The sequence below is a fragment of the Sciurus vulgaris genome, assembly GCF_902686455.1.
Source record: "Sciurus vulgaris genome assembly, chromosome: 14".
In the NCBI taxonomy this organism is placed as follows: Eukaryota; Metazoa; Chordata; class Mammalia; order Rodentia; family Sciuridae; genus Sciurus; species Sciurus vulgaris.
In genome coordinates, this window is record NC_136475.1 from 7,737,609 (window position 1) to 7,752,299 (window position 14,691).

The 14,691-nt window shown below is 52.1% G+C and overlaps 2 protein-coding genes across 10 annotated transcripts in view; both read right to left on the reverse strand.

The window, feature by feature from the left end:
• BCL2L11 (BCL2 like 11) overlaps nucleotides 1–11,789 on the reverse strand; it is a 59,113-nt gene extending 47,324 nt beyond the window's left edge. For 5 of the 9 annotated variants that reach the window (XM_079110677.1, XM_079110680.1, XM_079110675.1 and 2 more), the window contains exons 1-2: nucleotides 7,332–7,615; nucleotides 6,096–6,490 (exon numbers count right to left, since the gene is read on the reverse strand). In XM_079110677.1, the coding sequence (XP_078966803.1) occupies nucleotides 6,096–6,490; nucleotides 7,332–7,597 (661 nt within the window). In that variant the 5' untranslated portion in view covers nucleotides 7,598–7,615. The other 4 variants (XM_079110679.1, XM_079110683.1, XM_079110681.1 and 1 more) reach the window with 4 other exon arrangements.
• A 142-nt stretch (nucleotides 11,790–11,931) lies between these two features.
• ACOXL (acyl-CoA oxidase like) overlaps nucleotides 11,932–14,691 on the reverse strand; it is a 331,162-nt gene continuing 328,402 nt past the window's right edge. Inside the window, exon 18 of the mRNA XM_079109525.1 lies at nucleotides 11,932–12,482. Coding sequence (XP_078965651.1) covers nucleotides 12,282–12,482 — 201 coding nt within the window. The 3' untranslated portion in view covers nucleotides 11,932–12,281. The remainder of the gene's footprint in view (nucleotides 12,483–14,691) is intronic.

The window sequence follows — 14,691 nt, forward strand, 5'->3', positions numbered from 1 at the left end:
ACCCGTTGAGTACCAGACGAGGCAGACTTGGCAGCAACGGTAAAGGGCGCGGTCAACACCGAGCAGCACCGTAAGGCACAGACAGCAAGCCCTGATGGACCTGAAGGGAGGACACGTCGACTGCTACAGCTGGGGACTTCAACACCAAACGCGGCCATCCTCAACAATCCACAGAACCACTGGACGGGAAAAGCAAGACCAGAGCCCCCAACACCACATCGACCGGTGAGACCCGACTGACACGGATCATGCGCGCTCCCCGCAGCAGGCCAGAGGAGACCCAGAGAGCATCCCCCAACAAACCACCCCTACCCCGAGAGACAACCCACCCAGGGTTCGAGGACGGAAGCCACGCAGCTGACCACAACGGAATCAAAGAAAACAGTAACAGAAAGGTAACAGGAAGGAAGCAGCACACTTCTAAATAGCCCGCAACCCAGGCATCGCCAAGGAAGCAAAGGCACGGCCCAATGAAACGAAGACTCAATACGCCAAACAAAACAGTCGGACGTGGCTCAAGCACAGGCGAAGGAAAGTTCCAGCAAAGTGCTTCTGTCAGAAGTGAAGAGGTCTCAAAACACCATCCCCAGTCCCTGTCAAGAAACCAGAAAAACAAATGAAGAAGATGGAAACAAGCAATGAACCTGAAAACAGGAAAAGAGAGAAAAATCAGTAACAAAAAGCTGATTTGAAAAATAAAAAAGAAAGTGATAGACTTTAATTTTTTTTTTTTTAAGTTGTAAATGGACACAAAACCTTTATTTGTTTTTATGTGGTGCTGAGGATCGAACCTCATGCCTCATACGTGCTAGGTAAGTACTCTACCACTGAGCCACAACCTCTAGAAAGAGATAGACTTCTAAGACTGACGGAGATAAAGATGCAAATTACCAACACCAGCAAAGAGAAGGTGGTACAACAGATCCTGAATCCATTTCAAAGGGTGACAAGGGATACTATAAATACGTTTACACTCATAAACTCAACACCTTAGAAGAAATGGACCAATTCCTCAAAACGCACACACTATCAAAACTGAAACCAAGAAGAAACAACCTGAACAGTACTACAAACACCAAGAAAGAAAATCTGTCATCTAAAAGTGCCCCCAAAGAAACATCCAGCCTAGATGATTCCATTAGATTCTACAAAACATTTAAAGGATTAATACTAGCTTTATACAATCTCTTCTGGAAAACAAAAGAGAAGGGAACACTTTTCAAACTTACTGTGAAGGTCCTCACATCAAACCAGACAGAACAAAAGAGACCTCAAGAATTGAGGTGTAAAAATTCTCAACCAAATACCAGCAAATTCAATCCAGCAGCGTATGAAAAGAACTGTGTGCCCTGCCCAATTAGGATTTATCCCAGGCACCAAAAATCATTGTAACGCACCACTTCAATACACTAAACATAAATAAAATCATCTGATCAAAACAGTGCTACAGAATATTTCATAAAATGCAACACACACTTCAGTCGTGATAAAAACAATGATAGAGGAATAAAGGTAAGTTTCCCATCTTTTAAAAGAATATCTGCAAAATATCTGATGTATTTAATAATTAAAGACAAAGAATTTCCCCAAGACTGAGAACAAGAGAAGGATGCCCGTTCTTACCACTCCTACTCAACATAAGTAGTGGAAGTTCTAGCCAATGCAATAGAGCAAGAAAAAGAAAAAAATGAGCAAAGAAAGGGGAGAAACAAACCCAAAACTGTCCCTATTTTCAGATTTTATGACTATACATCGATATTAAGAAACCAACAAAGAAGCTTCTAGAATTAATGAGTTCAAGAAAGGCCATAAGAGATAAGATCAATACAAAAATTAACTTCATCTTACTATACTGAAGGTAAACATGTGAAAACTAAAACTAATGGAACTGCTCCCCCCAAAAATGAAATATTTAGGCATATATCTAAACAAATGTACCAGTTCTGTATGCTGAAAACTACAAGACAATAATGCAATACATCTAAGAAGACCTAAACTTGGTCTTCTATACTTAGAGAGACATATCCATCCCAGTATTACAAGACTCCATGGCAATTCTGCCTAAATTACATTATGATCCAGCAATCCCACCTCTGGGTACACATTCAAAAGAACTCAAAGCAGTATCCTGAAAAGATTTAGCATATCCATGTTCACAGTAGCACACTCAACAATGGCCAAAAGGCAGAAGAAACCCTGGTGTCTATTGGCTTCTGAATGGATAAACAAAATGTGGGTGTGGTTTTGTACTGGAATTTTACTCAGCCTAGGAAAGGAGGGATATGTGTTCCAGTAGGGATGACATTAAGCTAGGTGCATCAAGTCAATCACAGAAGGCCTGTATAAGTCCACCTAAGAAGTCGTCAAAATTGTAGGTGGAAAGCTGAATGGATTTGCCCAGGGCTGGTGGTAGGGAAACAGGGATTTGTTTCCTTGAAGCTTCAGTTTTAAAAGATGGAAACCTTCTGGAGACTACCTGTACAACAACGTGAATGCGCTTCGACATTACTGAACTACACACCTTTCCTCAAAACAGTTAAGATGGTAAATATTTTGTTAGTTTTTTTAACTACCATAAAAATTGTATTTTATTTAACCCATAAATTCAAAATATTATTGAGAAGTAATCCATACAAAAATAACTGGCATTTTATATTCTTTTTTATGTAGCAAACCTGCAAAATCCAGTGTGCATTGATACTAACAGCACATCTTGATTCTGACCGGTCCTGGGTCAAGCGCTCAGTACACAGGCAGCTTCCCTCCTGGGCAGTGCTGAGCTGGACTTCACCTGTCGCCCTATAGGACCAACTTTATAGCTGGATCCTGGGAACTAACCGAACATGGTAGGTGGGAAGGGGCAGGTCTTTAACTTACTACCTGTCTTTTAAAAAAAAAAGATCTTACTTGTTCTCAGTTAAAAACTCCATGGAACGGTAAAGCTAGGTTAGTTAGGTACATGTACTTAGTGGTAGAGCACATGCTCAAGGGTCTGGGCTTGATCCTTAGCACAGCAAAAACAAAACAGAGCAGAACTCCGAGGAAACAGGCTGAGCTCAGCTAACTCTGAATAACTCCTGGGATTTCTCCTGTTAGGCACTCACTTGAACCTGCAGACATTATGCCTCCCACAGAAAGCTCTCAATCTAGAGGAGGGGTCAGATGATTACGGGCTGCAAGAGGTAACGGGTAGCAGCCCACCATATGCTGAGGGGTACAAAGGGTCCAGAAAGTCAGTAACTTCTACCTGTGAATTCTGACATACTAGGAACAAGTATGAAGTTGAAGACATTTACTAACAATTACTAACACAACATGGGAGAGTTATTGATAGCTACACCTCAACTCTTATTTCCAACTGCACTGACTTCACAGTTAAGAATTTGTACAGGACAGTCTACGTAATTTGCATGAAAACTGCATGTGGCATAAAAACCACTCCAAAAGGTACAGGCATGGATGACTTTTATGAAAACTATCCGTTATCCACTAAGAGAACATCTGTCACGTTAACCCCACCTGAGGGTACATACAGAGGCAAAAACTGAGTAAAAGTGTAAAAAGTGTGTCTCCTCGGGACAAAAACAATGTTCTTCCAACACATCTTCAGAAAAATCAGAAATATGGAGGAAAACATGAAGATGTTTGTAGGAAGAACACCTAACTGCTATTAATCCCCAGTAATCCTTCACTTTCTCATTAGATCAAAGATGCAAGTTCAAAACCTCAAGAACACTGTTCTCTACCTTCAGGCACTAAGCAGAAAATACTTTGTGGCTGGAGCAGCCCTGGCTAAGCTGAACTTCTCTGCAATCTCACACTGGTGTTCCAGCTCAAATCTATTATCAAGACTTCCTTGTGAAAAACAAGGAAAATTTATCACAAGAGTCATTGAAGATCTTAATGGAGATGGTGGAGTAAGGAATATTAAACACAGCCAAAAATACAAGAGAACCACATTGCCACTCCTGATTCAGACCCTAACACTGCTTTTAATCCCTCACAGTCAAAGTGGCCTTTAGCAACGCAGTTCAGATTCTGGGGATGGCCAGGAAAAAGAGGTGGTGCAGTCGCAGACATCAAAAATTAATTCTTTAATTTCATAAATGCACATCTGGCTGAATCCTCGCTTCCCACCAGTGATTTCTGCCTCTCTTCACACTGACTCATTCTCTCCCGCAACAAATCTCCCAAAACGAAATGCTGAAAACTTACCGTGGGACTATAACTTCACACAAATTCCTTACGACTTATCATTTACTCCTCCTCCTCCACACTAAACACTCAGGTCTTACACCAATCTACTGGAATGTAGTCCATAGTATAAAATAAAACCTTGGGATCCATTTCTTTACTTCACAGATAAAGCCATTGACTCTGCTTAATAATTTGGATTGTGGTCTTTAAAGCTCTTTATAAGTTATCTCAAATAATGGTGCTTATGTTATAATTAGCTTGTTAATAGTATGTGTCACAAAAAAAGAACATTCATGTCTTATCTTCACGTTAAAATATGCTAACTCATCCAGCTAACTAGCACTCTTCCAAGTTAACGAGGAAGAAGAAACTATTGCCATGCCTTAAACACCTGCGGACTCTGCTACAAAGTCCTGCAGTGTGAAACGATAATAGCTCACAGAGGGTCCTTAAAACAAACAGGTTTCAAACACACCTCAAAGCCCTGGTAAGTCCGTTAGGAGGTTGAAGGTTCATATACACACTGGAGTAGTTTGTGGGTAGAACAGTTCCAAAGTACCAGGAACTGCTGACATGAACCAGGAGCAGAGTGCTAGCAGTACGAAAGTAACAGCAGTAACAGGACTTCCAGGTCCCTGCACAACAAACTATGCACCAGCACTTGGCAGTTGTGCAACCAGCACACAGTGCTGCTGGTGCTTTGCCATTTGTGCCAGGTGTGCCCCACCCCTGACAAGTGACCCTCCTCTGAGGTTCTTCCGATCTCTGTAACATGGGGGCAGACCTGCCCAGTGCTGCATCATATTTACAAACACGAGATGCGTCACAGTACCTGAGAGTCTGATCTCATGACTTTTACCTAGCCTTTGGCATGGTAGGTACAACCTAATCTTAGTAGAATCTATTCCTAATCGATAACATTACCCATTTCTTTATGTCTTATTTATGCAGGGCAAGCCAATCTGAACAAACGTCAAATCTAATTTTGGTGAATGATGATCACAATAGGAACTTCCTTAGTGAAGAACGGCCAGTTGAACCAACAGACTCATCCCTTACCAGGGTGACTGGGATGCTCACAAGCACAAACCAGAGTCAAATCAAGCCTGCAGATGTTTCAGAATGGCTTATGCAATGTTTTAAAGAATGTGAGTTGTCAACGTTTAAATATCAGGGGCCTGGAAACCTGCATTCCAGGACTACACTGCAAAACAAGGATACCTACTGCTCTGAGACCACAGAGCCCGGGCCACAGTCAGGACAGGCCCAGCAGAAGCAGCAAGTGCTGTCCAACTGGCCAGGCACCCTCACTGATGGGACCACAGGACTGCTTGTGTCTGCCACTCCTAGTTCAGACCCTAACGCTGCTTTTAATCCCTGACATAAAGTCTGACTCCCTAAGCTCATTAGTACTACGTCCAAACTCTCTGAGCCATCAGCCCCAGGGGAAAATTTGCCCATAAAACAAACCATCTTTATGGTTCTATGTTGGTACTACTCATACAAACTAGTTAAGTTTCCCAAATGACATTTTTGAAAATGTTTGACTTGCAAATCTTTCTTCACACTTTCAGTTATGTTATTAAACTGTTTGAAAGGGACACCAAGTTGCAGAAAGTCATGAACAGGTAAAACTCAGTGGTTCAAACACTGCGCTTTAGCAGAAATTCAAGCTTTACGGCTCTAAAGGTTCATGTCTGGTCCTCACCAATGCCACAGACTTCACAAATTTAAAAAAAAATGCTGGCTTGATACATGGCTGATACACCCTCCGTGCCCACAGAAAAATCGATGAAACCAGTTGAAGGACTCCAGAAGGGGACTTTCAATGCTACACAGCCTTGAAACAGATATTCCAACAACCACACACCACTGCCTCTTACCCGGGCATTGCTTACCCATTGCACTCAGATAATGGTTGAAGGCCTGGCAAGGAGGGCTTGGGGTTTGTGTTGATTTGTCACAACTCATGGGTGCCGGGCTCCTGTCTGTGTCAAAAGAGAAATACCCACTGGAGGATCGAGACAGCAGGGAAGATCTTCTCACAAAGATGAAAAGCGGGGATCTGGTAGCAAAAGGGCCAGGGCTGGCCGGTGGGGCCAGCGGGCCCTGAGGGCTGCCGTGGGGGCAGCGGTCCCCTTCGCCTTGGGGATTACCTTGAGGCTCTGTCTGAAGGGAGGTAGGGGCCCCAGGCCTGAGCTGGGGAGGCCTCTCTGCAGGCTGCAATTGTCCACCTTCTCTGTCACACTCAGAACTTACATCGGAAGGTTGCTTTGCCATTTGGTCTTTTTTTCTGCAAGAAAGATAAAAAGGAAAACTAAGATCATCTCCAGCAAAATAACAATTATAAAAAGTAAATAACCTTACACCTATTTATTAAGAATGCTTAAGAGTTCCAAATACTTTAAAACTAATTTTGTTGTTTACTTCTCTGACAATCTCCCAAGTAAAAACAAAAATGCACCTAAAATAACACAGGCACGCAGATCTTTCTCTCAGGGTGTAACTACATGCCACCAAACTAAGCAGTTGTCACTATGAGGTCAACGACTGGTGGAGCTGGTGCTCTCACACACATCGCATACACACACACGTTTCAAGAGAAGCGGCTTGTTTGAAGCCTACTCGCATGTGCTTCTTGCTCTGGACAGACTTGCATCAAGTCGGAAGCTCCCGGCGGGCTCTGATTTCCCGGGATCAGACTCCGGTGCTGGAGCACAGGAGCGGGCGCAGATGCAGCGATTACAGGCGGCTGGCCGCGTTCCCTGCTCCGGCCCCATTGTTTGCCGAAAATGCTGAGGGCAGCAAGTCTGGGGAAGGTTTGGCAGCGGCCGTCAGTCGTAGTAAGTGCGTCACAATAGAGTTTGTAACTCAGAGCGCGGATCGGCCGGGCTCCGTCGCTCCCCACGGCGGTCCCTCTAGCTCCCGGCCCCGCGCGCCACACCAAACCGGACAGAACTCCACCCGGGTGCAGTTGTGTTGTTAAGTGCACCCTCCCAAGTGGGGACCCCCCAGGGCCGTCCCCCGGCAGCCCTGCGAAATCCACAACCAACTCGGCACGCTCGGCGACTCCGGGCGAGCGGCTCCCTCTCCCCAGAGACCCACCCCTCCCAAGGCAAGCACACCGAACTCACGTCCGCCCCTTCCCTTCCCAGCGTTGCGTCCGGGCCCGCGCCCCGCGGCGGCCGACCCGCGCCCTGCGGCGACCCGGCGCCCCCGGACCGTCACCGCGGAGGCAGCGCGGGACACAAAGCCCGGCACTCGGGTTCGGAGTCCCCCGGGCCGCACAGAGCCCAGGCCTGCCCGCTCGCCCGCCGCCGCGATCCGCCGGGCAGCCCAGGGCTTCGCGCGCTGCGCCTCCGGCCCGCGCTGCCCCGGCCGCCGCCGCCGCCGGGAACATCCTCCGCCTCCGCCCGCTCCTCCCCCGCGCACTGCGCCCGCCGCGGCCTGCACCGCCGGCCTCCCGGCGCCGCTGGCGCCGGTACCCGCGCTCCCCATTGGCCCGCGCACGGTCGCTCCGCGCCGCAGCCAATGGGCGGCGGCGGCGGGGGCGGCGCCACCGGTCCAGCCGCCAAAGGCTAGGCGATTGTTGACAAACTCGCCTCCGAGCGCCGCTCCAGCGGCCGCGGCGGCAGCCCGGCAGCCCGACACCCCGCCCCGCCCGGCCCGGACACCGCGCGCGCCTCGGAAGTTCCTCTGCTCCGGGCAGTCGAGCACCTGGAGACAAAGCGAGATCCGCAGGGCCGTCCTCGCCACCCGTCCCCGGGCGAGGAGCCCCACGGCCATCCAACTCCAACAACTTCCTCACCTGTCTCCCTGTGCGCCGCGGACACGCACCAAATCTGAACGACCACCCCGGGCCAGGCGCATGCACATCCACACCCCGTTCCTCGGCGTCCGGCGAACCCTCCACCAGCAACGCCAGAACCCCAGGGGAAAGAGATCACCGAGGGCACGGCGCCGCCAGCCTGCACCGCCGAAGGGCCAGGGTGGAATACCGCTCGCGGGAGCCTCCAGGTCAGCCAAGCTCTACGGGCCGAGCAAGTTCTGCTGGCCGGGGCTCGTCCCCGTGTGGCGCTGGTGGTCGACGGAGGCCCTAGGTCTCTCACTGCCTGTGGATCGCGCGCTGGCACTGTCCACAGTTTGCACGCAGACCGAGCAGGGCCCCCAGGCACTTTAAACGGCGAACTCAGCAGCTGCCCCACAAACCCTAACTTGAATAAGTTAAAGTCCGGATTCATCAGTTAAATCACCACTGCAGTTCCGCAAACCCTCCCCAGAGTCCGTGCGCCCAAGAAATAATACGCCAGACCCTCTAGAACAGCGTGCCCACTCACTACTCCAGGCCGCTGGAGCCGGCGGCGAGCCTTCCCGGCCTGGGCACTCCGCCCGGTGCGGCGGAGCGGGTACTCCAGCTCCCGGGCCAGCGGCGAGAGCGCGCGCTCCTCCAACCTGGCCTGCGACGTTTCACAACCCCCGCGCGCTGCATCCGGACCCGAATCATACTTGAGCCAAGTGCCCGAAGCTTTTGCGCAGACGACCCTTCCCCAGAATGCCCCAGCCTGGGAAGGAACCCGACCCACACCAATCGCCGCCTCCCGCCCGGCGATAAGCGGAATGTGTACGTGCATCTGCCCGCACGTGCGCGGAAAGCGGGCACTACAGGGAGCCATACGGGCTCCAATGCCTGTTTTCCATCCGTCCCCGGCCGATTCGTAGGTATTTACCTTGCGTTTCTCAGTCCGAGAATCAGAGTCAGACATTGGGGGCACAAGACCCAAGGGAAGGGCGCCGAGGTGGAAGAGGTGGGAGCGACGCGAACCTAGCTGCCCGAGGCGGTTCTGACTCCAATGGGGCAAGGCTCACAGGCTGGCTGCAGGCACCCCGCGGCGGTGGCGGCGGTGGCGGCGGTGCGGAACGCAGCGATACCACAAGCTTGAGACCCAGCGGCTGCGCGGAGCGAAGTGAAACCTGCGCGGCCCTGCAGCCCTGCTCCGACTGGCGGCCCCTCGCCCGCGCCAATCACCGTGGGCCCCGCCCCCGCTAGGTCCCGCCCCGGCGGGGGGCTGTCAAGCCCCGCCCCCGCAGCTCCCGGGCCGCCGGCGCGTGCAGGCCGGGGCAGGTAAAGGCGGGGGTGGCCGGGCCGGGTTCCCTGCCGCGCGCGCCGCCAACCCTGGCGTGTTTACCAGAGTGACTTGGCCTGCTGGCGCTGCTGGCGCGCCCATCCCCCACCCCGAAGCATACACTCCCCCCACCCAGTGTCGGCTGTGGCGAGCGCGCAGAACAGAGGGGGCGCTCAGGACACGCTCTGAACCCAGCCTGGCCAGAGCCGCGGATGGAAAGCCTCTGGAGGCGCCCCTGCCCCTTACTGTGCAGTTTCTCAGCCGCCCTGGGCAGCCTGGGGACTGGATTGGTCCTCGAAAACGCACGGGTGCGAGGCTGGACGCTGGGTCTTTGAGCTCGCCTTCTCCAAGAGTGCGGGGTTTCCGGCGGGACCCAAACCCACAAGATGTTCATTCACCTCCTCGCCCTGCCTCGCGCGGAACTCTGAGCAGAGACCTCCTGTCATCCCGCAGGCGGCACCCAGCGTTTCTGGGGCGCTCAATCTCCTTAAGAGACAGCCCGTGGTAGGAAGGTTAAGAAAAGGGCAAGGAACACTCCCGGGAGGAGCATTCTCCGCAGCCCGGGCGCTGAACGGGATTCGAGGGTACGCAGCGTAAATAAAATAGGGAAATGAAAAAAATAACTCAATAGAAATACTTTTAAGAGAATAAAGAGGCATAAGGAAGAGTCTCAGCCTCTATACGAGAGAAGGTGGTGCATGCGCTCTGTTGGGACCCCCGAAATTTGTTGGGCTCGCAGAAACCTGCCAGAACTGTTCCTCCGCGGGCTAAAGCTGGCTCAGGCGGAACAGCAAAGTTCTGGCCGCATAGGTGTCGCAATATCCCCCGAACCTCCGCCTTTCGCGTCCCCATCCTCCTCCTCCTTGAAGTCCGTGGTTCCAACTCTTCCCTTTCCCCAGGAGACCAAACTCCATCTCCCATTCCTCCTCTGGGTCTGCACCCCCGTCCACCCTCGCGGCTGGTGACCAGGGCCTTCCTGTCCGCTCCCCGTTGCCTCTGTTCCCCAACCCGAAGCTTCGAGACAACCGCGGCGGGGGAGTGGGAGGTTGGTCAGGAAATGGAACATTCTGCAGCCTGCTAGGTGGGGACTGAGAAAACTCAATTCAGGGGCCTCCCTAGCCCGCACCCCGGAGGACGGGGAGAAGCACGGAGCCTCCCGCGTGGAGGAGCGAGCGAGGAGGCCTTGTCCCGCCATCGGGCCAGCCGGGTCCTGGTTTTGTGTTCCTCAGCAGATCTAACGTCACCGTGACACAGCACAGCCCCAGGTTAAAGTCTCGTTCTCGGGTGAGTCCTGAGCGAGATGAAGCAAACCTCGGGTTCCCAGAGGGTCTGCAGACGCGCGCCACGTCCCGCCCGGGGACTTCGCTGCAAGAGGGAAACGGCAAGGGCGTGGACTCAGCGAGGCAGACTCCTAGGCCGAGGTCTGTCCTGACCGCGGCTAGGAACTCCCGCCCGCGGCTGTCAGTAACTGCTGGAGGCGGCCGAGCCTCGGCCACTCCTTGTCCTACCCCGGGGCGCGCAAGGCAACCTGCTCCTCTAGCCCAGAGCCCCAGACCCGCCACGCCCCGGCGTGCCCTGCGCTCTTGGCGGTGTCCGGCCAAGAGACCGCCGGAAAAGAACCTCGCAGAAGAATGCGGTGTTGCCTGTCCTTGTGTAGCTCCGCCACCCCAGCGTCGCCCGTTCGTGCGACCTCGTGAACACTGAAAAACAAAGGCTTCTGGGAAAGCAACCAGCTAAGCACCCATATATAGGGCTCAACAAGGAAGCCGGCCCGAGGCGGAGGTTCCTGCTTTGCGCTCGACCCAGACGCTACTGGGCGGCTTGGATCAGGTCCCCCGTCTCTAGTGGTCGCGAACCTTCAGGGCCTTGGTGTGTTGGGTCGGGAGGTCCTCCCGGAACTGGGCTTGAGCTCCCGAGAAAGGCGGCGTGGGCAGTGCCGGTGGGTACGGGATGACCCCTGCAGGACCTCGCTCTGGCTGGCGCTGGCAGGGCAGTGAGCCTTCCCGCCGCTGTCGTGAGATGTGGAGGGAAGAGAGAAGATGACTTGGATTGAGAAAAAGAAGGATGAAGTCGGGCAGCGGGGATTTGGGCAAAGAGAAATCCACGGACCGCAGGCGCCGCCTGTGTGGTCTCCCAAGTTCCGAAACCAATTTATTGCCTTGTATCCCCAGACCCGCCTCCCGCGAGCTGACCAGGCAGCGGACGCGCCTTCCCAGCACCTAAATTCTTTATTAAACTTTGTGTCTGTGCTCTTGTGAAGAACGGATTACAGCTTCACGTGGTGAGAATGTTTTCCGCGCGTTGTCTTGCCGTCCGGAAACCGCCCGCCTGGGAGGACCAGCCCAAGTCTGGCTTCGCTCAGAGCGCCACTCCGGGCTCCGCTCCGCTCTCCCTGCCCGCGCGTGTGCTCGCTGAGCCCCAGCGGGTCTGATTCACTGGAAAAGCATCAGTTGCCGACTGAACCTTTGCCCGCGCTCCGAGTGGATGGAGCTTTTTTCTTTTTCTTTTTTCCTTTCGCCTGAGGGTGTTTGATTTTTATGTTTTGATTTTTTTTTTTTTTTTTTTTCACTCAGAACCAGAGTTTTTCGAAATCACTGGGAGTCTGACTCACCGCTGACAGCAGCTCTTTGGCGGCACCCGTCTGTGGGGTGCGCTCGCGGGGGAGCCCACCCTGATTGTCTAGGGGGATCCGGCGCCACAGCTAGACGAGGTCGCGGCGGGGCCAGGCGGGGTTACAGGAAAAGGACCAAGCGGTGCATTTCCCAGGCAACCGCCTGGGCCCGCTTTCCCCAACAGCCCGCCGCGCGCCTCGGAAGCTTCGGCTGCACCTCTGCTCCGAGGCCAAAATCCCGCGGCGGCGGCCCCGCACGTGCCAGCAGGGCCTCTGCCCCAGCTTCGGGCACCAGTGGAGCGAACTTGGTGGCAGCAGCGGACCGGCCACTACACTTCTGTCCATGTGGATTATAGCTTGGCTCCCAACTTGGGCCGTTGGGACCGTGCCCCTTCCCCAGCCAGCGGCAGAATCCTCGCAGGGTAGAAGGCCCAGGTGGCGCGCGGGTTTGGGATGCCGGCGATTGGGGCGTGGAGGTTGGCGTGTGGAATGTTAAAGGCAGCGATCACCCTCAGGGCATCATCCTTCACCGAGTCGCACAAATCCAGCAGCTGCAAAACATGACACAAAGGGGACAGGTCAGACGCTGGCGCGCTCACAACCATCTAGCGCCAGCAACTTTCTGCGCACCAAAAGCACCCGCTCACTCAGCGACTGCGGAAACTCGTTTCCCTTGAGAATCTAGAGACCCAAGAGGGTACACAGAGTTGGTCGTAAGTTACACCCTCGGCGCCTTTTTCATCGAAGACAATTCCTAACTTTCTGACACCTAGTCCGGCAGAAGCCCACGCTTCCTCGGTAAGGGGACCCGGAGGCAGGTCTAACTCTGAATGAGCTGGGGAACTCGAGACGACGGTGACGTTGTCCTCGCCTCCCTTCTTTTTATCTTTCCCTCTGTCCTCATCCTTCCCCTCCCTTCCCCTCCTCTCCACCTCTGGAGTGCCTGGGGTGCCACCATCTGGCGCGCAGAGGCAACTGAACAAGAAGAACCTCCAAACAGGTGAACCAGTAGAGACTTGCCCCAATCTTCCCAGACTAGCGCTTTCAGACCCCGGCTGGAAGCAGAGGAAGCTTCCTGAAACTCAGCGGAGAGCCACGGCAGACCCAGGCTAGTTATTGGCTCTTTGCGCTCGGTCTACCTGCCAAAACCGACCTGCAGCTAACCGCGAACCCCATGGACACCCTCGGTGTTTTTGACAGTCACTGGCAGGCTTGGAGGAAACACCCCTGGCAGAAGGAAAGGAAAGATGCAGGCCAGTGGTTTGGAGAAGCTGCCCTGGGTGGATTTTTATTTCATTTTCCATTCTTCAGGTGCCAGTACTTTTTTTTTTTCCGGCGGTGGGGGGGGGCGGTGGGAAGCAAGCTACAAAAACAATAGATAGTTTTTCTAAAACTGAACAAGGGCAAAGGACTGCTTTCCTTTTCCCCTAACCAGCTCCATACTATACTCCTCCATTTTTCAAGTTTCCAGCCAGTCCTAAATTTCTTTCATTCCCCCAATCACAGTGAACTCCCGTATTCCTGGATTATTCTTTGGTTTGAAAAACAACACTTAATAGGATGGCCCCTCCCCGCCCCCCCCATGTGGCGGTCATCTCCTAGCTGATGTTGAGACCACAGTTTCTTTTTGCTGTAGTCCAAAATGCCATTTTAGGAGTTCAAAGAGAAAGGGGAGCCCAGAAAACGGGGGTGGGAGACAGTAGGGCGTCTGGGAAGGGTGGGGAAGAGCAGGGGTGAAGTCTTCCCTGAAGATGTGCTCTATGACATCAGTAGTTTCTGATGAAAACCTTCGTTCTCTAGACTTGTGGTTAAGCATCATCAAATCAGTACTGAAAAGACTTTGATCATATTTGCAAGATGCGCTGAGATGAACTTTCCCTGAAGAAGATTTCAAAGTTTGTAATTAATACTCTTGACAAATCCCTGACTAATCTGTCAACTCTCAGTGTCTTTAACCACACGGTTCAAAACCATGAGATGTACGCAGCCCCTGAACTGTCCACGTATTGTCATGTAGCTGTTCAAGACAATGATCCCTTTGGGTTAGCACGACACAGTTGCACCAACTTTTATCCTGTATTCACCAAAGGGGGACATTCAGTTTGACGAAAGGTTTTGTGGAAGAGCATATAGATTTGGTTTGTCTAGTGCTAAACACAGAATTAAGGGTCAGATGCAGAAATGACAGAAGGCAGATTTCTATTCAATATAAGAAAACCTTGTTAATTTTTTTAAAATGTATTTATTTTCTTTGTGGTGCTAAGGATCAAACCCAGGGCTTGCCCAGGCTAGGCAAGCACTCTTCCACTGAGTGGTGGTAGAGTCCCTAGGAAAACTTTTTTAAATAGAAAATTAAAAAGGAGCCCAATGGTTAGCAAAGAAAGGTGTTCAGGGGTGACCCTGCTAATGACATTTCTAGGGAAGGACAGTGAACTGGCTGGAGAGACTACATGATAACTGCCAAGATGGTTTCTAAATTGAAATTCTGGGGGGGTCTAAATTACTGCTCCTTCCTGCTTTCTTCATTCTTCATGGACTTCGACAGGATCCGGGAAGCCATTTGGACTGCATAGAAGGATCAGGCCTTCCATGGTTGTTTGACTGATTCCAAGTATTTGTCCCTCTGCCTCTGCCTGCAGGATGCTAATCGTCACCATCACCAACTCATTCATAAAGAATGTTCTGAGCCACCTATGTTAGGGACCTGGGGGCCTAGAAGGTTTGGGGGTGCACACTACAGGCACAGTGTCCCTATATCAT